Source organism: Eleutherodactylus coqui, chromosome 4 (assembly GCF_035609145.1).
Source record: "Eleutherodactylus coqui strain aEleCoq1 chromosome 4, aEleCoq1.hap1, whole genome shotgun sequence".
In the NCBI taxonomy this organism is placed as follows: Eukaryota; Metazoa; Chordata; class Amphibia; order Anura; family Eleutherodactylidae; genus Eleutherodactylus; species Eleutherodactylus coqui.
Genome location: NC_089840.1, coordinates 33,557,007 through 33,582,887, shown reverse-complemented (window position 1 = coordinate 33,582,887; position 25,881 = coordinate 33,557,007). Strand labels below are relative to the sequence as shown.

At 44.6% G+C, this 25,881-nt stretch overlaps 1 protein-coding gene across 1 annotated transcript; it reads left to right on the top strand.

Moving 5' to 3' along the window:
- Nucleotides 1–2,036: 2,036 nt before the first annotated feature.
- Nucleotides 2,037–25,563, top strand: LOC136625177 (ankyrin repeat and SOCS box protein 11-like). The gene is made up of 7 exons (XM_066599189.1): nt 2,037–2,214; nt 8,385–8,464; nt 14,370–14,477; nt 17,128–17,278; nt 21,325–21,459; nt 22,742–22,933; nt 25,071–25,563. Exons 1-7 carry the CDS (start codon nt 2,037–2,039, stop codon nt 25,193–25,195), a joined length of 969 nt encoding a protein of 322 aa, XP_066455286.1. The 3' UTR covers nt 25,196–25,563.
- Nucleotides 25,564–25,881: the final 318 nt, after the last annotated feature.

Here is a 25,881-nt window from a genome sequence, read left to right as displayed (position 1 = left end):
GTGTGTCCTCAGGTATATTGGAAGGACTATTAACACTCTTAAGAACTAGAGCTAACAAACATCGTTCAAATATCCAGAATAGCTATTTAAAAGATAGTATGCCAAAACACTTCTGTAGTGTTCACAATTTGGATGCGCACTCCCTCTCTGATATCATCCGCCCTCCAGTATGTCATTGGGAAGGGCCAATGGGTTGCTATGGCAACCAGACACTGGCGTACCCTGTGATCGCTATTGTCAGCCATAATGAATTGCAGGACAGAAGTACTGCAATGCATTATTGCAGCTTTTCTGGTTCAAGTCACCTACAGGGACGTAAAAAATACGGAAAAAAATGTTTTTGAACACTTTGCCCTCTTTTGTGTGTGTATGTGTGTATATATAGTATTTATTACAACAGAAAAAAAACAACACATTTCTTATCCTCATATCCGTAATGACCTGTACAATAAATTCATTTATCCTGCGTGGCTATCACCGTAAAAAAAACAACTTTAAAATGAAGGCAAAATGCGTCTTTTGTGCATTTTGACTCCCAAAAAATACAATAAAAGTGATCAAGAAAGTCTATGTACTAATACAAACTACAGCTAGTCACACAAAAAACAAGCCCTCACAGAGCTCCGTCCATGGAAAATAAAACGGTTATGGGACATTGAAAGCAACGCTGCAAAAATGAAAAAAAAATTTTTTTTTTTTAAAAAGAGGCCTTCATTATGCAAAAGGGGAAAAACCTAAAAAAAATGATTTTATTGTCATAGTTGTACCAGCCCACAAAAAAATTGTCATTTATGGTGCATGATTAACGCTGTTTAAAAAAATTAAAAAAAAATGGCAGAATTCGTTTTTCTTTCTCCCTGCCCTCCAAAAAATGTATAAAACTCTTACAATTTATCATATGTTTGCAAAAATAGTACCAATAAAAACTACAGTTCACCACACAACGCCCTCATATGGCCATATGACGTAAAAACTAAAAAACATGTATGGCTTTTGAAAAGTGTAGCTGAAAATCCCCCCAAAAATCGTTGCGTCCTTATGGCCAAAATAGCCATGTCCTTAAAGGGGTTGTCCCGCGAAAGCAAGTTGGGGTATACACTTCTGTATGGCCATATTAATGCACTTTGTAATGTACATTGTGCATTAATTATGAGCCATACAGAAGTTATTCACTTACCTGCTCCGTTGCTAGCGTCCTCGTCTCCATAGTGCCGTCTAATTTCAGCATCTAATCGCCTGATTAGACGCGCTTGCGTAGTCCGGTCTTCTCCCTGGTGAATGGGGCCGCTCGTGCCGGAGAGCTAGTCCCGCGACGTCATCGTAACTCCGCCCCGTCACGTGTGCCGATTCCAGCCAATCAGGAGGCTGGAATAGGCAATGGATCGCACAGAGCCCACGGTGCACCATGGGAGAAGACCCGCGGTGCATCGTGGGTGAAGATCCCGGCGGCCATCTTAGTAAGGTAAGGAAGAAGTCGCCGCAGCGCGGGGATTCGGGTAAGTACTAAACGTTTTGTTTTTTTTTAACACATGCATTGGGTTTGTCTCGCGCCGAACGGGGGGCCTATTGAATAAAAAAAAAAACCCGTTTCGGCGCGGGACAACCCCTTTAAGGGGTTAAAGGGTGTACTGCTAACGTTCACAGGTCTTGTGCCTCGACTAGTTAGCTATTCTGGACCTATAGCGTTTGAAGATGGTGTGACCCAGTCTTCTAGACCTCACAGTTTGGCCCTTCTTGAAGACCTGCTTCCAACACCTCGACTCCAAGAATGGACTGTATAATATATCCCCTCCTTGGACGGGCGCCAGATAATCAATGATAGTCCCTTCACCCGTCAGCGGCTTTATGCTATGGCTGATCAGTGTGTACATATATATGGATGTGTATATATAGCATGTGCCGCTGTTTTGGTTTCACCTAATAACGAGATTTGTTCTCTGAAGCCCTCCGGCAGTGGAAAGTTCTAAAATAGATTTTCAGGGATGCCAAAAATAGACGTCTACAGAGAAAGCTTTTCGGCTGGAGGCTTCGCTAGAATGGAGGATAGTTCACTGCTTCTGGCCTTCAGTAATATTTACGTGGCCATATTTGCCCTCTTCTGCTTTAAACTTTTGATCAAAGTCTCGCTGGCTCTTCTCACTCATTTTTACATTGTTCGAGGGAATAGAAAAGAAGCTGCCCGCATAGCAGAGGAGATCTATGGGATATCACAAGGTATGTAAGTTATGCCTACTCTGTCTGGTTGGTTACTGAGTGTGCTATACTTGATTGTGTGTGTGTGTATGTATGTATATATGTGTATGTATATATATATATATATATATATATATATATATATATATATTGGACTAGTTTATGAGCTGGGCGGACTTTAGACTTGCTGTTCCAAACAGACTTCTGTATGTAATAATAGTCCCGACTTTGATAAGTGGGGGCGACACCGCCTGCACTTCCCATGATCCCGTCTTGTCTTAGCAACAATATCTGCACTTGTTAGAACCTATGAGAGTTGCTTGTTTACCAAGATGTCACATCCTGTGTGATCTTGTTGCAAGTGCAAAGGAATGTAGTGTGAGAGTATTACAGTTCTGTGGCTGTAGGACAAGAATACTATAACAGACGGGGGGGAGATTGGAAGACTTACAGCCAGAAGAAATTGGTGGAGTTTCATGTAGCAGGGTAGATATGTACAGAATCACCCCCAGAATAAGGGCACTTTTACCCTGGGGTCACACGGTAAAATAATCCCAGCGGAGTAACCGCACCCTGAAAAACTATGCCCACTATATGAGCACCTATAGACTCTTGGATCCTTGCAGGCATTAAATCAATATGTGTTTGGATATCTTTTTGGGGTCTCTCCATGCTTGCATGACTTGCGCAGTCAGTTGTTGTACAGTTTACGATGGGTGGCCATGCGACAATGTGTTACCTACGGCATTCCAGACATAAATCTGGGGACCGTGTGGGCCAGTTCATGGTCATGATGACACCTTGCAAGCCATGTTTTGTAATGGCTGCAGTACGTGGATGGACATTATCCTAATAAAAGATCCCATTTTGGTTGGTAGTCATGAAGGGTATAACAGTGTACCACTCACTCAACCCACTGGTGGGCAGTCATTGTGCCTTCCACAGCCACTAACTCATTCCTGCTGTCATAAGTGATTGCCCCCCAAACCATGACTCTAGGTGTTGGCCCTGCATGGCGCTCTGAAATTCACAGCAGGTTAGACCCTTTTCCAAAACGCTGATGGATACGTTGATAATCATCACTTCGCCCCAGACAGAATCAGGACTTGTCACTAAACACAACTGTCCTCCATTCATGTGTCCAGTTGCATCCACCAGTACACCAGGGAAGTTGTTCCTGGCAGTTTAACGTAACCCACTGCATGGTGGTCAGAGAATGCAACCCAGCTACAAACAATTGGTTTACAATTACTCCCGCCTCTGTCCCCCCCACCCCCCCACTCATTGCAAACAGCGGCAAGGGGCGGAGAGGAGAAGGGGGAGGGAGTTTAGCAGTCACGCTGCTGAACTCCCTCCCACCTCCCTTCTCTGGCAGCTAGCATAGTCTCCCATAGGAGTCTATATAGCTGCTGCCGCCAACGTGGACAGGTGAGTATAGGGTCTCTGGGGGGCACTGGGTCTGATTTCGCTTCAAAATTTGGCAGTCTGAATCCAACCCGGCCGTGGGCATGAGGCCTAAAGGTTAGTGTAAACATGCAGCTGTATTTGCTTTGGATCTGACCACTTCTAGCACGCATTGGGTAGCGATCAGGTTTCGGGTTAAGAGTCCCTGTAACTGGAAGCCAGGAGTGGTACACGGGTAGCATCTGTTGCAGTACAGAGCAGCAGACAGGTAGCATATTCAGGGGAAGGCAGAGGTTGGTACATGGGAGCAATTATGTCTTTGTAAGAGGAGCAGGAAAGTGGAGGAGCTTGACTAGAGGCTGGAAGTTCAATAATCGCGCAAAGAGGGAGGGACAGGTATATTAGTTTCCCTTATATAGGCAGACTAATTAGGGAAAACACAGGAGCATAAAACTAGGAACAAGGGCAAGGTTTAGCATGAGAACTATCCAGAGGACTGATAACTCAACCAGAAGAGGCGTCACCGGGAGTACAGGAGCTCCCAGGTTCGAGTACTGACACATTGGTGCAAAACCTAAAGGGATTCTTCCACTTCTATCTGTTTTCAGACAGCTCCGTACATTGTGCAGTGGTTTTGGTTGGTACTACAGACTGAGTCCCATTTACTTTAATAGGATTCAGTCTGCAGTACCAACCTGAACCAATGTGTATTCACGGAGTTGTCTGAAAACAGCTAGGAGTTGGAGAACACCTTTAACCCATTAGTGAAAACCCATATGCTTTTTTACGACAGTCACTAATGGGCTTTATTCTGATGCAGATCCGTCTTTACACCGCCGCATTGGAATAATTGCTACATCAGGGAGTGTAAGAGCTCCCAAGTCTCAGCTACTGGAGTAGTCCCCAATCACGTGATTGCCGTTATTCAATGAATAATAGTGATCATCTGAAGACTAAAATTATGACACCTGCCAAAAATAGCCAAATTAAAATCAAAATCGACAATCAGGTCATAGAATGTGTGCGAGACTTCATCTTCCTTGGCTCAAAAATTGACCAGGCTGGAGAATCTATGCCAGAGATAAACGTAGGATAACATTGGGGCGAAGTGTAATGCTAAACATGGACAAAACCTGGAAAAGTAGGGATATCGGCAACACAACTAAACGCAGAAGAGTGTAGACCACTATTTTCCCCAGAGCCATGTATGGATGTGTAAGCTGGACTGAGAGGGAAGCTGATAGAAGGAGGATTGAAGTGTTTGAGCTGCTGGCGAAAGCTGCTGCTTTCCTGAAGTCCTGAATCGTATAAGACCCAATATATCACTGGAGGAGAAGATGAGCGGGCTCAGACTCACGGAGGGCAAGATGAGCGGGCTCAGACTCACGGAGGGCAAGATGAGCGGGCTCAGACTCACGGAGGGCAAGATGAGCGGGCTCAGACTCACGGAGGGCAAGATGAGCGGGCTCAGACTCACGGAGGGCAAGATGAGCGGGCTCAGACTCACGGAGGGCAAGATGAGCGGGCTCAGACTCACGGAGGGCAAGATGAGCGGGCACAGACTCATGGAGGGCAAGATGAGTGGGCTCAGACTCACGGAGGACAAGATGACCGGGCACAGACTCACGGAGGGCACGATGAGCGTGCTCAGACTCACGGAGGGCAAGATGACCGGGCTCAGACTCATGGAGGGCAAGACGAGCAGGCTCAGACTCACAGAGGACAAGATGACCGGCTCAGACTCACGGAGGGCAAGATGAGGGGGCTCAGACTCACAGAGCACAAGATAACCGGTGCAGACTCACGGATTTTGGTCATGTAATGCGAGCAGAGTCGCTAGAAAATTCTACAATGCCTGGACGGCGGCAAAAGAAGACCAGGCCGCCAAAGAACATGATGACCGATACTGTCAGAGCGGATACTGACAGGGATATCACACAACTGAGGGTCGTGAGCGACTAAACTGCTAACAACATCTGAAACGTGTCTTAAACTTTCTTCCCTTTCGTTTTTAATTTTTTTTGTTTTATTTTATTTTGGTTTTTTTATCCCCTCTCATCGTTCATGTTCAGTAAGAAGAGATGATAAACTACATGAGGCTTCTGCTGGTGTCCCCAAAGCCTCCCATCCACGGATCATTAGAACGGCCCCCAGTCCATTATAAAGTGGTGCACCTTTGCTTTGTGGGAAATAGTGTGCAAAGTCACTCGTGTCAGCCAAATCGGAGCTAATTTGCATGTTTTTACATATTTAAGAGTCTTGTGTCCAATTCATTTAGTACAGTCTCCGCCCTCTCTATCCTGGGAGCTGCACACTGTCACTTTCAGCTTCCTCCAGCCCTTGTGATTCTCCACTATATCTATCTGCAGTGTATTTCATCCACCATTTGTGCAGTCTACATAAATCCCTGCGGTCATGAGCATTAGGCCCCCTTCACACAAGCGTATGCATATTTGTGGAATGAACAATGCTTTTTTTGTGCGTGCATCGGCGTATTTTACTGTACTTTTTGTGCACAAAGGCACGTTCATTTGTGCACGGCAAACAATACGCACCGATGAACATGCCAAGTGTAATAAATCCAAGATGTGTTCTTTTTCCTGCATAATTACAGTTTTTCACACCTCCGCATCTGCTCATCCCTATTGACGTCTATGGGGACTTTGGGTGCGCAAATGCTCAGGAAAATAGAATGTTGCGGGGTTTTTTCTGCACGACCGAAATGTGTAGGAAATACAGATGTGTTGCGCAGAGTGTTATAGCAGCAGAAATGCAGTTCTACGCTCTCGCTCGCGACCTGAAGGTTGCGAGTTCAATCCCCGCATGGTTCAGGTAGACGGCTCAAGGTCCTCTAACTAATGAGTGCCTGGCTTGCTGGGAGTAATAAATAAATTAGCTGAAAGCGCTGTGGAATAAGTTGGCGTTATACAAATAACATTTTTATTTTTTAATGTGATTGAACCCATTGAAGTCAATGTGTTCTTGTCTCTGCGTATTTTGCATGTGTAAATACGGCCATGGTAAGGGGGCTTTATTTTCTATTTATTATGATGTATTTCCAGGTCTGAGAATCTTCACAACTAAGTTAACAATATGCACCTCTGAATACCCCTCTATACAAGGAGGTATAAGCTGGGGACTTTAGGGCTGCTGGCCCTTTAAGCAGGCGGCTCCTGCTCACAGATGAGATTTGATCCCACATCTCCCCCTCGTGATGTTTTGCTGTCATTCTGCGTCTCAGCAATATCGTCTCTCCCCGCTCCAAACTGGCTCTCCATATAAGCAGTGAGGTCTCGGGAACGCATGCATTATTTGGACCGTCTTTACCCTGGGAACTCAGAAATGCTCTTTACGGGGATCACATCTGCCACACGTTCCAGGGAGGTACGTCGCTGGAGTATATGCATCTACATGACGGCTGTATACATGTGACTATATAGAGAGAGACTAATGGGAGGCAGCAGCGCAAGGCTGGCCGCCTTTATTCTGAACCAAACTGCTAACAATCCATTCATCACAACCCGCCCCCATCCTGACCCTAATTCTAATCCCGACCGCCGTCCACTGACCATAAAAAAAAAAGGGGGTGAAATGACTGTATGCATATAGAGCAGCATGTAATGTCACTGCCTTATGGATATGTCTTTATAAGGGCAGGATATAAATCAGTTATCCAATGACTTCTAACAGTCATCATTACATAGCACCATCATATACCGCAGCGCTGTACAGAGCAGAGGGGCCATGAACAGAGAAAGCCAGACATTACATATAGTACACTAATAAGCAATCTGGACACTATGAGGGATGGCCTGATCACAAGAGCTTACAATCTATAAGGAAATAGTGGTGACACAAGAGGTAGCAGTGCTTGCTCTGTATAACAGTCGGCCATCTTTTATACATATGTGTGCATGTGGGAGGGGGGGGGGCATGATCAGGTAGTGAGGGAGGATACAGGATCTGTATAAATGGGGAACAGTTAGATTAAATAATCTGATAGGCCTTCCTAAAACTTATTTTTTGGCTTTCCTTAAAGCCGTGGATATTGGTGATTAACTGGATTGCCCGGGGTAGCGCATTCAAGAGAACTGGTGCAGCTCAGGAGAAGACTTGAAGATGCAAAGAATTGGCCCATTTCACTTTTCCATTCTTCTATTTCCACTCCATTCTTATCCACATATCTGTTCTATTCCAACAACCTTAGGCCTCATGCTCACGGCACGCACGGATTCCGCATGGGGAAATCCCGCACGGAATCTGCCCGCCACCCTGCGTACCTGTCCATGCCTTCTTGTTGCTGTGGAATGTAAGTTGCTTTTAGAAGGTATGAACAGGTTCATAAGAGTAAAAGGTTGGTCTCGTATTTGGATAGAGTTTGACCAGGACCGCCTCGTTTTAGGATTACTACTAGAGATGAGCGAACGTGCTCGTTTAGAGTAATTACTCGATTGAGCATCGCTTTTTTTCAAGTAACTGCCTAATCAGGCAAAAATATTTGGGGGGCGCCAGGGGGGGGGGGTGCGAGGGGTTGCTGTGGGGAGTGTGGGGGGGGGGGGGAGAGAGAGAGCTCCCCTCTGTTCCCCCACTCCCCCCCCTGCCCCCCGAATCTTTTCGCCCGAGTAGGCAGTTACTCGAAAAAAGCGATGCTCGATCAAGTAATTGTCCTAAACGAGTACGTTCACTCATCTCTAATTACTACCATGAACGATGCGATATTTATCATAGTGAAGCCCCTTCATCTCCTCTGTTGAAATCAATCACGCTTTGCCCTTTGTATTTTGCAGGCTCCTGGGCGGATAGATCTCCCCTACACGATGCTGCCTTTCATGGAAGACTTCTGACTGTCAAAACACTGATTGCTCAGGTACAGCATGGCGGCCCGATGGCAGACTCCACTGTCGGGCATAGGCTTGTGTCACACGAACGGATTTACACTGCATTCTGCGCGTACAGTATGCAGTCAATAGAACCCATTGATTTCAATGGGTTTGTTCACATAAGCGGATTTTGTGCACGCATATTGTTTCCCAAAAAAATATGTAACATACTCCTATATTTCTGCGCATTTGTGCAGGGAAACATCACATATGGAACTAATTAACTTAATTGCCCATTTCAATGAATGGGAGCATGCTTGCATGTAGATTTGCGTGTGCAAAGGTACAGTAAAACACGTGAATGCTTGTGCAAATATGCAACGCCCATTGCGCAAATGCGCACACAAATGCGCTTACACCCATGTGACAGTGGCTTTACCCCAGATTAAGGACACAGTCACACAAACGATATTCTTACGTGAGTTTTGTGTGAGGCACTGTGCACAAACCTCGCACAAATATAAAATCCATTCCCACAAGCGCTTTTTTTCCCCTCACAGCATCGCTTTGAGGGGAAAAAAAAGAACGTGCTGCGAATTCTCTTTGGGCGTTTGTTTTGCCCGCTGTTTTCAATGGGACTTTGAAAGACGTTGCGAGGCATGCTGTGCGATGTGGGTGCAATGTTTTCCATTGAAGTCAATGGGAAACACTTGTGAATCTAACATGTGTGAAATCCGCACGAGAGGGTCACAATTTGTACAGAAGCGACGCGATTTTTAATAAAAAACACTTTGCATCACCGTGAAAATCGAATGTTGGCAAGAGCGATATGGGGCTGCGTTTCTCAGTCCAATATCAAGCTCGCCCGCATCAATATAGCTAAGAGCGAATCTCCGATGAACCAGTTTTAGTCACAGTAATAATGGACCCCAAAGAAGGTCCAACAGAAGACAAGCCCCATTTGAAGCATTGTAGATGGTACTTTTTGAATAAACAAACAACTCGCTAGAATCCTAGAATGGTAGAGTTGGAAGGGACCTCCAGGGTCATCAGGTCCAACCCCCTGCTCAGTGCAGGATCACTAAATCATCCCAGACAGATGTCTGTCCAGCCTTTGTTTGAACACTTCCATTGAAGAAGAACTCACCACCTCCCGTGGCAACCTGTTCCACTCATTGATCACCCTCACTCTCTAATATCTGATCTGTGTCTCCTCCCTTTCAGTTTCATCCCATTGCTTCTAGTCTTTCCTTGTACAGATGAGAATATGGCTGATCCCTCTGCACTGTGACAGCCCTTCAGATATTTGTAGACAGCTATTAAGTCTCCTCTCAGCCTTCTTTTTTGTAAGCTAAACATTCCTAGATCCTTTAACCGTTCCTCATAGGACATGATTTGCAGACCGCTCACCATCTTGGTAACTCTTCTCTGAACTTGCTCCAGTTTGTCAATGTCTTTTTTTAAATTGTGGTGCCCAGAACTGGACACAGTATTCCAGATGAGGTCTGACTAAGGAAGAGTAGAAGGGGATAATGGCCTCACGTAATCTAGACTCTATGCTTCTCTTAATACATCTCAGAATTGTGTTTGCCTTTTTGGCTGCTGCATCACACTGTTAACTCATGTTCAGTCTATGATCTATTAGTATACCCAAGTCTTTTTCACATGTGCTGCTGCTTAGCCCAATTCCTTCCATTCTGTATGTGCTTTTTTCATTTCTCTTGCCCAGATGTAGGACTTTGCATTTCCCCTTGTTAAATACCATTCTGTTAGTCACCGTCCACTGTTCAAGTATTTCTAGATCTTTTTAAATACTCTCTCTCTTCCCTAGTGTTAGCTATCTCTCCTAGCTTTGTGTCATCAGCAAATTTGATCAGTTTCCCATCAATTCCCTCCTCCAGATCATTTATAATAATGTTAAACACTGGGCCTGGGACAGAGCCTTGTGGTACCCCACTTGATACATTCTTCCACTTGGGTGTGCAGCCATTTATGACCACTCTTTGAGTACGATCACTCAGCCAGTTGTGAATCAGTTGACAGTTGCCTTGTCAATCCCATATTTGGTTATTTTTTCAATAAGGATGGTAGGCGATACTTTGTCAAATGCTATACTAAGGTCAAGAAAAACTATATGCACCACATTTCCCTGATCAACCCAGTCAGTGATTCTGTCATAGGAGGAAATTAGATACGTCTGGCATGAATTGTTTGTTACAAACCCATGCTGGCTCTGGTTAATTACTCCATTTTTATCCAAGTACTTGCATACAAGATCTTTCCCAGTATAGAAGTCAGGCTCACAGGCCTGTAGTTTCCTGGATCCACCTTCTTCCCTTTTTTGAAGATGGGGACAACATTTGCCCTTTTCCAATCTTCTGGGACTTCTCCTGTTCTCCAGATATTTTCAAAGATTACGGTGAGCGGTCCAGCAATTACCTCCACTGCTTCCTTTAGTATCCTAGGATGTAATTCATCTGGACCTTGAGACTTGAATTCATTTAAGTTAGCTAAGTGTTCCCTCACCATCTCTCTGCTTATAGATAGTCTACATTCTTTTATCCCCCCAATAGCACAGGGAAGATCAGTTGATGTTACATCTACTTTCTAAGAGAAAACAGATACAACATTTTCTTTCATCCTCAAAAAACATTTAAAAAATTTCAAATGGGGTGAGATGGAAAAAATATGCAATTTTGTCTTTTTTTTTTTTGGGGGGGGGGGGGGGTTGCCTTTGCGGCAGTCATGGTGCAGTAAAAATGACATATATCTCATGTGTAACATGCGGTGAATAGAGCCAATGAAAGTGTATGGACACTGCGTATCAAAACGCAGGAGAAATGAATCGCAGCATGCTCTATTTCTCTACTTATCATGCGCAGCCCTTCTGTGGGCTGCATATGAAATGCTTGCTGTCTATGTGCATGCATTGTGTATGGACAGCGTTTCCATACACATCCCCAACATACGCAGCTCGTACGCGGTCTCTGCCGGCAGAACATATGGGCTGTAATGTGTACAATGCTATGGGGGATTCACAGCATTGTACGCACACGCCGGTGTGATCGAGCCCTTACTGAGATAACAATTTTATTAGATTTTTTTCCCTTTTTTACTACTTTTTGCACAATAATATGTTTTTAAAGAAAAGCTATTAAATCTACATCCCCGCATTCTAAGACCGATATCATTGTTATTTTCCAGCAGCGGAGCTCTGTGAGGGTTTGTTTTGGAGGAGTTGTAGTTTTTATTGGTACCAGTTCGAGGTGTGACTTTTGGATTACTATTTATTGCATTTTTTTGAGAGGCAAATAAAAGAAATATAATTCTGCCATTACTACTCTAAACTATTTTTACAGCGTTCAGCATGCGAGATAAATAAAATATTTTCATTGTCTGGGTTATTAACACTGTAATATCTATGTGCTGCTTTTTAACTTTTTTTTTTGGTATTTTATCCATTTAAAACGTTTTATATTGTGGGGGGAAAATGCATATTTTTTTTAACAGGTTTTTTTTTAAATTAAACTTTATTGAATATTTTAGATGGTATTTTTAGTACCTGAATGGGACTTGAAGATACGATTGTTCGATCACTAGAATAGTACACTGCATTACTTATGTAGTGCATTCTACTAAGTCTACAACAGCCTCCTATTAGGCTCCGCAGAAGGCGGGGCCTAATAGGCTGAGTTATATGGCAGATGTGGAGGTCTTTGCCAGGCTGCCCTAGGACCCCATTGGTAATTTATGATAACACCGATGGGTGACAGAAGGATTCCCCTCCCTCTGTCATCTGCTTACATGCTGCAGTTGCTATTGAGGCATGTAAGGGTTTAAACTGCCGGGATCTGTACTGGCTGTTACAGCAGGAGCCTGGCTGTCGGTAGTCAGCCAAGCCACCACCTTAAAAAGATGTATGTGCAGGGGTAAAGCCAATTAATCAGGTCAGTAAAAAAAAAGCATATTGCGGTCTCTAACGGGTTAAACTGTTGATTGGAGCTACTCAAAGGTCTTTTGGATACACAATCTGTAGTAGGTGTTGGCTGTTTTAAACAGCCGGCACCCATGGAGTATGCAGCGGGCTCGACCGTAGAGCCTGCTTCATACCCAATGAACGTCTCGGAGAACAGCAGGATAATTAGGCAACCTGTATGAATAAAGGTATAGCCCAGTGCAAGGCGCAGCGTGAACACGCACATTGTGAACTGGATATGGTTTTCTCCAGCAGGTTTCGGGGTATTTTGTAGCTTCCTAATTGTGTAGAAGCAGTGTGCACACACTGACCAGGTCAAACACGAGGTATCAGTCTCATGCTCAAAATGGCTCTCTGGGCAGAGACACCCAGACGGCCCCTTTTATTGTAAAGCATAACACCTGCCCTTTAATGGGCGTGCAACAGATTACATCAGTAACATATAGGATTCTCATTTGTCGGATCATATAGAATCCCCCCTCCTTCCTGCCCACCTTCTCTCAACTCCAATGTATAAGCAAGTCTTTGTCTTACAAACATGTGCTCAAATCTGAAACTGAAAGTAGATATCTCTTTGTTGAAGAAGATTCTGTGTGGGGGATGGGGAGGACTGGGAAAACACTCAGTATTGAATACGAGCAATAACATAACACTGTGATTTAACTCTTTCCTTATGCAGCAGAGTTCCACATTAGGCTGAAGTCACAAAACACGCATAATACGTCTAGTTTAGTACAAATCGATAGACATTTTATACTAACTAATCATCATGTCTATCACAATTGTCCTTACGGAATTGTCTCCTCTAGCGATCCTAAACTACCCCAGACCCGTCTACATGCTTACAGCTCAAGTGCGAGTGTGGTCTTGTTAGTTTGTGCTACTCTCTTAGGGCTCAGTCACACGGGCGTTTATTGCCGCGATTTGCACATGCGCATGCGTCCGGCGATTTTTTAAAACCATTGCTTTGCAATGGTATCGGACACATGAGCGCTTTTTATGCGCTCGTCCGATAAATTAGAGAACAGAAATCGCAGATCGCACCTATCTGCGATCTGCGATTCCTGTTCTCTTCTCTATATGCGCTCAATGGGGCCGGCGGCAGCAGCGCCGACCCCATTGAGAACATATAGAAGACAAATCATTCTTCTCTGCCACAGCTGGAACAGCTGTGGCAGAGAAGAACGATGTTTGCCCATTGAATTCAATGGAGCGGCAATACAGCCGCTCCATTGAAAGCAATGGGCTGCCGGCGTGCGCGGGGTTAATTGTCGGGAATTGGTTAAATATATAACCCCTTCCCTGCAATGCATCCTGAAAAGTGAAAAAATAAAAAAAAAGGATGTACTCACCTGCTCCCGGCAGCCTGAGATCCCCGCGCTGTCCTGCAGTGGGTGTGAAGGGGGTGTGACTCAGGCTTGCCTCTGATTGGCTCAGCCTGAGCCAATCAGAGGCTGATCTCAGTCACACCCATTCATGAATTCATGAATGGGTGTGACTGAGACTTGCTTCTGATTGGCTCAGCGCTGAGCCAATCAGGGGCATGCCTGAGTCACACCCCCTTCACACCCACTGTAGGCCGGCCGCCGGGATCTCCAGCTGCCGGGAGCAGGTAAGTACATACATTTTTTTTATTTTTTCACTTTTCAGGATGCATTGCAGGGAAGGGGTTATATATTTAACCAATTCCCGACAATTCATCCCACACTCGCCCGCAGCGCTTGCATTCAATGGAGCCGCTGTATTGCCGTCTCCATTGAATGCAATGCGCTGGACAGCTCCGGCCCGTTTCTAATGAAACGCGGCTAGGAGCAGATTTTCGGGCGATTTTTGGGCCGATTTTTCGGCGCCGGTCACGCGATTTGCGCATGCGCATCCGTCATGCGATGCGCAAATCGCGTGAAAAAACGCCCGTGTGACTAAGGCCTTAGGGCAGGGTCGGTCTTCCTAATAGCGTATTTCTCTTCTCTTCGCAGGGATTTAACGTGAACATTCTGACAATAGACCGCATCTCTCCTCTTCATGAAGCCTGTCTAGGAGGCCACGTGTCTTGTGCAAAGGTTTTACTAGAGAATGGGGCTCGTGTGAGTGTGACTATCCTCAGTGCATGCAATACCTAGAGCGATCACTAGAGGGCAAACATCACTTCTCTTTCTACTATCAGACAGTCAATGCATAAAGTTACCGTATGTTCACATCCGCATTCTTAAATCCGTTATTATCCGTTTTTTTTTTCTTTTCAAAACCAAGAAAATGAATGTCTCAACTGATACAAAATAAAGTAAATATTTCTGGATTTCAGTGAAGCTGTCAAAAAAAACCTAAAACGTGCGCTTAGTTTCCGTTTTCATCAGCTAAGGCTTGTTCACATCAGTGTTTTAATTTCCATTATAAGGGCGCCTACCCACTGGCGTTGCCGATTTTCGTGCGTGAAAAACGCAGCGTTTTCAGCGCGTTTTCCGCTGTGTTTTTTCGCGGCTTTTTTGCGCGTTTTCCGTTAATTTACATTGACATTCATGGGTGCATTAAGAGAAAAATAAGGACACATATGCAACTGACAGTTCCTATGTGAAAAATTGCAACGGACCGAGAAAAAAAACCGCAAATGGATAAGAACACATTCTATACTAATTGCTCTTCAGAAAAAACGCAAAACGCAAAGGAAAAAAAATCGCCAGTGGGTAGGCGCCCTAAAGTCGTCCTTTTTTTTTTTATATGGAACGGACCGCTAAACAGAATTCATACGAAAAGACGATAGACAGATCAGTTGAAAAAACGGACAGTTTCTAGGAGTTTGTTTCCGTTTGCGTCAGACGTATTTTTAACTGTATACAGGAGCGTAGCGTTTTTGTGGAACGAATGATACATTCTTGCGTTCACATCGGCGTATTTTACTGTACTTTTTGCGCCCGTAAGGCATGCTCATCTGCACGCGACAAACCAAGACGCGCCAATTGAAATGGTTAATTCGTCTGATGAGTTCCAGATGTGCTTTTTTTCAGTGGAATTATAAAGCAGCGAATAGCGAACACATTTGCGCTCTCTACATCGACTTCTAGCGGGACCTCTGGTGCGCAAATGCGTATAAAAATAGAGCATTCTGCGGTTCGAAATGTGCAGGAACAAATGCGCATGTGAGCAAACCTATTGAGATCAATGGTTTCTAGTCCCAGCATATCGTGCGCATAAATTTTACGTGCGCAACTATTACGCTCGTTTGAATCTATCCTAACTGAAGCTCAGAAAAGCCCATTGATATCAAAGGGAGGTAAAACAGGTTTTTTCCCCCTTGTTTTGCAGCTCCTACGATGGAAACGCAAGATGGAAATCTAAAGCAGTGATGTGAATGAGACCCCGGATCTCCCGGCGCACGCAGTTGTGTCAAATCCATTAAACGGAAGCATAAACGGATACAAACGCAATAGTATCCGCATCTGTCTGTCGCCCATTGACAGACAGATTAAAAAAAAAAAAAACTCTGTTCCATTCTGATTTGGCATAAAAAAAAAAAGTCCCCCAGGTCCGTCCTTTTTTTCTGTGAAAAAGTCGCAAAAAATTTGCGGCGAACATAAGCGAATGAAGAAGAATAACGGCCCACGGAGTGCACTAGGGATTTTACAGGATGCAGGTTTTTTTTTTCAAGTTTTTATGTTCTCATGATGGAACGGCACAATGAAAACTGAACGCTAATGTGAATATGGCCCTATTTATGTCACCTCGGAATACAGGCAACATCAATGTCTAGGATCCAGCATTGTTAGGGCGGCTTCACACGGGCGTAAAATATACGCGTGCCATACGCCGATAATAGAACCCATTGATTTCAATGGGTTCGTTCTCATTTCCCAATTTAGTAAAAAAATTGCACCTGCTCTATCTTTTAGTCCATTTGTGCACCAAAACTCCCCATAGAAGTCTTTGGGGTGTGCGCAAATGTGTGCCATATGTGCAACGGGATGCGCAATTCTGTGAAAAACTCATTAGGAACTCATTAGGCTAAATAACCATTTAACCCTTTCCAATCCACTGTCTGACGTCTGAAGACATTCTGATTGAAGGCTGTACAGCTCCGATGTCAGAAGACGTCCGGCAGGGTATTCTTACTGTATATTACTGGCCGCTCTGTTGTCGTGGGCCCCTTCAGCATGTCCCATACCACAGTACTGGCTCTAGCCAGCAGATGGCGCCATTGTATAATGGTAGAAAGAGAAAGCTCCCTAGGAAACCCTGTATCCAAAATTGGATTGCAAAGGGTTAAATTGGGGCATGCTCATGTCTGTGTGCGCAAAATGTACAGTAAATGCACTGATACGCATACAGAAACGCCTCGTACATAGCTCAAATACGCATACACGACCTGGCGGGCACAAATGCCTGACAATGTCGCAGCAATGATCATTTCTGTACTTTTATACAGGAACAATCATCGCTGAGTGAATGAAGGAGGAACGGACCGAGAATCATCCTAGCTCCCCGCCTCCATTCACCGTAAACAGGCAGTCGCTGATAGATGAATGACTGCCTGTTTACAAGGACCGATCATCATTCAACTTGGAGAAACCGAATGCCAAACGAATTCATTGGTCGTTCATTCGGTGGCGGCATTTAGACTGAGCGACAATCATTCAGATTCTCGTTGGTCTGAAGGATTGGTAGGTCCGTGTAAAAGGCCCCTAAGTGTTTGTACTACGCATCCCGTAACGCAACTCTCATCTCATATTGATCTCTCTCCAGATAAACGTTGTGACGGTGGATGGGATCACTCCGCTGTATAGCGCCTGCAGCAGCGGGAGTGTGGCTTGTGTCAGCATGTTACTGGACCACGGGGCCAACCCGGAGCTGGAAATACAGCTGGCCTGTCCCCTCCATGAAGCCGTTATACGAGGTACAGGATTGTACACTCCATAAAGACCTGTGGACTCTGAGGAAATGTAATTAATATATGTTCATGTCACTTTAATATGTTTATGATTGTTGGTCAACCACACTTTACTGGTACAGGGTACAATCTAGTTTAAGTACATGCGTCCGCTAGTTAGATGAGAAATAGCCTGTGATAGGAGGGAGGGTCCTATGCAAGGGTTGGTTGAGAGCAGTGAGTGAAGAATAAAGAGGAGGAGTGAGCAGGAGACTGTAGAAGAGTCGACTAGAGGAGATGGAGAGAAGCTGGAGAAGGAGAAAGTTGCTAGACAAGAAGCTCCAGTGAAGGAGTAACGCACCAACTAGTGTGGTGGGAAGGAGAGAAAGTGTGAGTACCGAAAAGTTCTATAACTCAGACTAAGAGGAAAGGAAAGAGAAGGAATAGATAAACTTCAGCAATAATCTAGAGAAACTGTAAAGCACCAAGCAAATCCTAATACTGGAAGGAATAGAAGAGAGTCAGCCCAAGAATAAAGTAACTGTAATGTTCGCTAGGAAAGGAAGCTTAGATCTTAAGATCTGCAAATAGAGAAAAAGAAGCAGGAGGGCAAAGCATAGAGGATAGGAAGAAATCCCATGCTTAATTACTGTCAAAGAGCCCAATTGTTGTACAGATATAAAGTCTGAGCTCCATACCTGCATACACTTCAATTGTTCTGTTACTACCTCTAAGTAAAGTAAACTATAAACACCTTAAACAAACATCAAATCCGAATTGTACTGAGAAATGCGATTCTGAGCTGTACTAAAAAAACTGAAGGTTCTTGTGCTTAAGGCCTCAGTCACACAGGCGCATCGGCACCCGTACACCGGCGCCGATGCGCCCGTGTGACTGACACCAGCAGACGTACTTACCTGAAGACGGCCGTCTCTTTGCAGCGCCGGAGGAAAGAGCATGTGACCGGCTTCTGGTGCTGCAGAGAGACGGCCGTCTTCAGGTACGTCCGTCTCCTTCCTGCAGTCTCTCGGGCGTATCGGCACCGGTGTACGGATGCCGATGCACCCCTGTGACTGAGCCCTAAGGAAATAAACTGTTTAATGTGTTCACCGCTAATTCTCCCTCTGGAGTCCCTTCCCACCATTCACCATCTGCACTGAGGTACCACACTATGCTTCAGGGGAAAGAAACGTTTTATTTTAGTTTTCTCCTTTTTTTTATATTATTATTTTGTCCGGCACAGGCCTGGTCTGTATATGGACTGGCGTCACAAACTTGACAACTGCCCTTTTTCCCCTGTCAGAAGTCGCACCCGAAATGCACCTTTCCTAGTGTAAGAGAGCAGCGGCGCCACCAGGACCGACAGCTGCTTTTCTGCTGCTCCTTCACTAAGTCTGGTCTGGCGTACTGCAGCACTTCACGGGTGTTAGTGAGAATTAAAGAGACTCTGTCACCAGGTTTATGCTGCCTAAACTGTGAGGGGCCCAGGACAGGTATGTACATTGAAGATCCACTCCAAATGGAGCTTTGAATCATGGGGCGGTGCCTGTAACAGCAAGGGAACGGCATAGCCAATATGTAACAGTAGGGGGATCCATACCACAATAACACAAGGGGGTGCCATAACACCCAATAACAGGTTGTAACATCGGATGGCACCATAACACGTATGTAACATCAGGGGGTGCCATAACAAGTATGTTACAGCATGGAGGGGGGGGGCACTGTAAAAAGTATGAAACACCACGGGGCACCATAACAGGAATATAACAGCAGAGCACTAGAGATGAGCGAACGTACTCGGTAAGGCCGATTTCGCAATCGAGCACCGCGATTTTCGAGTACTTCACTACTCGGGTGAAAAGTACTCGGGGGCGCTGTGGGGCGGGGCGTGGCGTGGTGTAGCGGGGGGTAGCAGCATGGAACAGGTGGGAGCTCTCTCTCTCTCCCTCCCCCCCCCACTCCCCTCTGCAACCCCCTGCTCACCCACAGCGCCCCCGAGTACTTTTCACCCGAGTAGTGAAGTACTCGAAAATTGCGGTGCTCGATTGCGAAATCGGCCTTACCGAGTACGTTCGCTCATCTCTACAGAGCACCATATAGGTATGCATACCTCCAAACTTTTGAGGAATGAAAAGAGGAACTTTTTTTTTTTTTTTGACAGCCATGCCCTTTTACACAAAGCCACACCCTTTCCATTCCATAATAGTGCCCTTCAGTGACCCCCTCACAGTAATAATAATAATGCCCCTATTGGCCACAATCCTTAATATTGCCCCTCATGCTCCGTTTAATAATACTGTCCCCTCATGCTCCAATTATTAGGGCTCCTTCACATGAGCATATTTGCATGTGTAATACGCAGAGCATAGAACCTGGTGATTACAATGGGTTTGTTCTCGCTTTTTCCTGCGCATTTATGCAGCAAATGTCCCATAGAAGTCTATGGTAAGTGCATAAATGCACGCTCATTGTGCGCACAAATATGCGATGTGCTGCGCAATTCTGGGGTAAAAAGAACACATCTAGACCTCATTAGGCTAATTAGTCATGTAAATCAGGCTGTGTTCATCTGCACAAATAAACCTGCCCTGTGTGCGCAAAAAGTACGCTGCAATGGGCCAATACACGAATCAACCTCGATCATAGCTCACATAAATTGCGCTGAAGCGTGAAGGGCTCATTTGCATGGGCAATATGCAAACATGTTTTTTTACATGCATGTCCCATTTTGGTCCGTATCACAGACTGAAATTGCCGATTAAAGTCAATGGGATCACATAGATATGCATGGTCTGTGCGGATTAACTGCGCATAAATGTATAAGATGAGGGAAATCTATGGGACTTTCTTGCATGTTTTTTGTGCATGTGGGTCCGAAGGGGTATCATCTCTCCTTAAGGAGAGCACCTTGAAGGTGTGTGGAGACACCTAGGAGGTGAGTGAGGAGACTTATAAGGCCATGCATGCTCCTCTGGGAAATATGGAGAAAAGTTTGGTACGGTGTCGCCAGAAGAGCAAAGTGTAATTGTTCTCAGTAAGTGAAACCAAGTAATCTTGTAGATATGAGACCTTTTAATGGCTAAGAAAAATACATGATGTTACAGCGAGCTTTCAGGTTCTTCCATCGACTCTTCATCAAGCTAATTAAACTAATTTGGATGGGGCACAAACATAACATACAAATGCAGAGGGGGGGGGGGACACCCCTCTTGATCTAAATAAAATTTCACACACAGAAATTTGAGACTTAAAATAACACCAGACAATCTGAGCAAATAGATAAATACTTAATCAGTCCACTGAGCTGAGGAATGTGGCAGTTTTATGATGTCTGTTATCTCTAATTAAAAAACTGCACATAGGAGATGACAATACTACCTTTGCAGCACCACCTATTGGATGGCAACATTCTTACAAATCAGTTTCTGAAGTTTAAAAAAAACAATGAATGGGAAGGACATCCCTCTTGACCGCCTTCAGACCTTTCATATTCTCCACTTATGCAAGAATCCCGGGCGGAGGTTCATTCTATTCTTGAAGGTATCAAATATAGCCATAAACTTATATTCCCAAATTCTTCTGTGACGCTGTGACATGAAGTTGCCCTTCAGTATGATAACTCTCATCTGCTGTATGCTATGTCTGTGACCACAAAAATATTTAGCCACAGGCGATTTTGTCTTTTCCTCTCCAATTCAGTGGCGATGAGATCTCATCCTGGCTCTCAGTTTTTGTCTTGAGGTCAACTCAGCCTTCCATCCTCATTTTACCAGTACTCATGGAAGGCTGAGTCGACCTTGAGCTGGCTACCTGAACCATGCAGGGATTGAACCCACAACCTTCAGGTCAGGAGCGAGAGCTTAGGACTGAATTTCTGCTGCCTTAGCACTCTGCACCACATGATGCTTCTGTTGCTGCACTGGAACGCACTTTTATCGTTGGTGCCGTTGGCCAACTCACAACAGACCTTTGACAAAAATGTTTCCCCTAATTGTCATTACTACACCTTTCTAATCCACGCAGAATACCGGGAGCTCGATCATGCAACCGACTGGCTTTTGTCTCCGCAGGTCACAGGGAATGCGCAGAAATGTTAATAACTTATGGAGCAGACATTGAGAAAGAACTGCAGAACAGGGGCACCCCTCTGTACTTGGCCTGCGCCCACCAGCAGACAGAGTGCGTCAGGAGACTCTTGGAGTTAGGTAACCAACGCCATGAGCGAACGGTATTAGTAATGCTGGCCGCTAGTAGCTGTCCTCAGTGTCATTGGGAAGTAAGAAAGCTGGAATGAATTAAAGGGGTTTTGCGGGCAAAAACTACTAATGATGACCTATCCTCAGGATAGGTCATTAATTAATTACTGGGGACCCGCCTCTTTGGATCCTTGGCAATGCCCCGATCGCCCAGCCCCTTGTCAGTGAAGCAGACAGGACCTTCACAGTAGGGGGGTGAAATCAATGGGACCCGAAACCGCTAGTACACTTCTAGCACTTCCACCTCCAATACCAGGGACGGCCACAGAAGTGTACTATGGGAATAAAGCCAGCCTGGACACGTCCGGTGCCAACTAACATGACGCACATTTAGTGACAGCGGGAAGGGCGATCAGCGCCGCAGCTGTGCGCCAGCCGACATATCACAGAGCGGAGAGAGAAGACGCCGGACAGGTAAACAGCAGGTCAAAGCTGGGGCATGCGTCGCATCCCGCTGCATGAATTTCACAGTCGGAATCCGATCCAGCCGTGGGCATAAGGCCTTAGAAAATAATAAGCCAAGGTACACTCACCTGTTACATGCTGCTTAGGCTCCCATACCTACACACCTAGTCTCAACTCACTTCCGAGTCGAGTGATCACGTGCCCATCTAAGCAGGTAACTCCTGCAGCCAATTACTGGTAATTGGCTGCAGGAATTACCTTTATTTACAGGGGGTGGACAAAAATATGGAAACACTATGAAATGCATGCTTTTAGTTACATGGGATTATAAAGCATATTTCAATAAGACATGTAGAGACTGATTTTAAAGGGAGGTAATATGACACAGATGATGCCGGGCAGAAGTGAACATCTGCCTCAGCAACAAGGTTCCATTGGTCAGGGGTTTGAGCCACTCAGCTGCTGTTACCAGCTGCCTCCCAAAGCCACACAGAGCAGGGCAAGAGGTGAAGGGATCACAAATTTGCCAGGAAAGCTCTCAGCTAAGCAAGGGTCAAAAGGGCAGCTCAGTGCTAATGATTAAAATCCCATGGATTTTGTATGGTGTTTCCATATTTTTGTTCACCCACTATATACAGCGCATAAATATTGTGTAGCACTTTACATCACTTTTATATTGGGTTCTATCCCCACTGGGGTTCACAATTTTTAGGTCTCAGCATAACTTCGCTCAGATTTCCATGGAGGTCGTCCCATTATGCCATACCCTCTAATTAATCCTTTCTGCACCTATAATAAAGCAGATTGTATTGTTTTCTCATTCTAGGTGCAGATGTGAACCACGGTAAACAGCGGGACTCTCCGCTACACGCCGCAGCCCGAAGGACAAGTGTGGAGATCGTCAAACTGCTTATTGATTATGGAGCTAATATCAAGTATAAAAACATGGAGGGCAAATACCCCATCGAAATATCAGTCCCCAAGAGTCCAGTAGAGAGAGCCCTTCTGGTTGCAGAAGGTGAGGCTTCAGATTCATGTCTTGTTCATGTCCTAAATGGGACTGTTCTCAGTAAGAGAAACCAAGTCATCCTGTACATAGGATACCTTTTAATGGCTAACAAAAATACATGATGTCACAGTAAGCCTTCGGGTCTTCTATGGACCCTTCCTCAGGCTTAATGAAACTGATTTGGATGGGGCATGTGTGTGTGTGTGTATGTATATATATATATCGCCATTGACAAGATAAGGAGTTAAACTTTACCGCCTTTCCTGCTTTCTTTCCTAACTTCATAGCTCCTTGAGCCCTGTGTAGCCTTCAACCCCTTCCCGCTGCAGGGCATAAGTTTACGTCCTGGCAGCAGGGTACTTCCCGCAACAGGACGTAAACCTACGTCCTGGGGTTAGCGCGGGATCACATATGATCCCGCGCTATCCCGCAGCGGGAGCCGGCTGTCAGACACTAAGTAGATCGCGGCAGGGAAAGAGTTCACAGAGGGAGCGGACTCCCTCTGTGTCTCCGGCCGGCTCTCGTGATAACATCGCGAGAGCCCGGCCTGTCACCATGGTAACAGGACGCCAGACGCTGGCGTCCTGTATTGCCTATGCCTATGATCGCTGTATAAGCGATAAGGAATGGCAGGGCAGTAGCTCTGCAATGCCTTATGACAGCGATCATCAGAGCAGTGGTTAAAGTCCCCCAGGGGGACACAAATGTTGTAAAAAAAAACAAAGATTAACAAAATTAATTAAAAGTAAAAAAAACATTTTTTTAATGCTTTTTCTCAGATTAGCATAAAAAAAGGTAAAAAAATAAATAAAACCCCACATATTTGGTATTGTCGCGTCCATAACGACGCGTACAATAAGTTGCACATGCTTTTGACTGTGCACGGAAAAAAACGCCAAAAAAAACTGAGGCAAAATGCTAATTTTTAGCATTTTGCCTCACTAAAAACGCAATAAACGTGATCATAAAAGCCGTATGTACCCCAAAATGGTACCAGTAAAAACTAAAGCTCGTCTCACAAAAAATAAGCCCTCACAGAGCGCCGTACATCAAAAAATAAAAAAGTTACAGGACTTTGAATGCAGCGATTTAGAATAGAAAAAAGATTTCCAAAAAAAAAGGGGTTTTATTGCAGAAAAGTGGGAAAACCGAAAAAAATGTAAGAATTTTGGTATCGTTGTAACCGTACCGACCCGCAGAAAAAATGGAATGTCATTTATGCTGCATGATTAACGCTGTAAAAAAAAAAATTAAAAAATCTATAGCAGAATTGATGCGTTTTCTCTCCCTGCTATCATAAAAGAAAAAAAAAAAGTTTTACAATATAGTCTATGTACCCAAAAGTGGCACCGATAAAAACTACAGTTCGCCACGCAAAAAACAGGCCCTCATACGGCCGCGTCGACGGAAAAATAAAAAAGTTATGACTTTTGATAAACGGAGAAGAAAATCCGCCAAAAATTGTTGCGTCCTTAAGCCCAAAATAGGCCATGTCATGAAGGGGTTAAAAGAAGAAGACAGAAGCCGTTAAATAACACTTCTGCCTTTTCCAGGCCCTTGGCCGTGACTAACAGCCAAGGACCCAAACTGCTCCTGCTAGAATGCAAAAGCTTTCACTCCGTGCCGTATTTTCACTATTCATCCGCCTGTGTACATTGTCATTGCTTTTCTCAATGGTGCCATCTGTGTAAACATTCTGTGGTCTTCTGTTGCTGTTGGACGGCCTCCTTCATCGGGAACTTGATGATGGTATGTTGTTTCTGCTTGGAATTCCTTTTTGTGCAACCAAGAAGAGGAAGAAGAGTTACTTCTCAATAAGTGCAATTTGAACAGCCTATGTCATTTATTACAAAAGTTCTAACCAAGTTCTAACTTTTCTAACCCTTGTATTTCCTTCTTTGGTTGGCAATCTCTTGGACCAGAGGTCATTGTTTCCTGGTCCCGAGGAGACCCCAACTGCTTTGTATTAATCCATGTACTGTATATAAGAACCTTACCCCTCTAGAGGGTATAATGTAGTGTGCTCATTAATAGTATAAGTATAGGGATATGTTCTTCATGTTCCATAGTCTGTATGAGTCAGTAATACTATACTGAAGCTCTTGGTAACAATGTTCCTAAACATTCTAATCTATTTCTTCTCTAGGTCCCGCTTCCTTGGCTCAATTATGTCGTCTAAGTATTCGAAAAAGGTTGGGATCGTCGTGTCTTCAAGTAGTTCCCAGGCTTCAGTTACCTAATAGATTAATACACTTTTTGTTATATAGGTAGATGTTCCCGTAAGGACATTAGTGATTTTCTAGCTTCTCTGTATGCAGGATGTAAAATCATCATTCATTAATTTGACAACCCAAACATTTGAATGGCATATTCTGAAGTTCTACTTCACTCCGCTTATTTATCACTTGTGAACTCGGTTGACTACGAGGTACTGAGTACAGACTGGATCTTACTTGGATGTCAACATTAAAGTGGCCAAACCTCTCGGATGAGCACCATGGCCTCTTCAAAGAGCCAATCGGCAGGGAGGCTGGTTGTTGGACCTTCACCAATTCTGATATTTCTGAACTGTCCTGAGGCTAAGCTGTCAATAATTAAGTCCCAGAGAACCCTTTTAATATGTTGGCCCATTAATTAGATGTAGAAGAAAATGAGTTTTGCGTAAATCTGTATTATCATATCACAAAAACCATTTGTTCTGTACATGGGCACCACCATATATGATAAATCTCCTGTAATACATATCATAAACCACCTGCAATATACAGGGGGTGAACAAAAATATAGAAAGACCATACGAAATGCATAGGATTATAATCAATAGCACTGAGCTGCCGTTTTAACCCTTGCTTGGCTGAGAGCTTTCCCACCAAATTTGTGTTTACTTCACCTCTTACCCTGATCTGGGTGGTTTTGGGAGCCAGCTAGTAACAGCAGCTGAGTGGCTCAAATCCTTG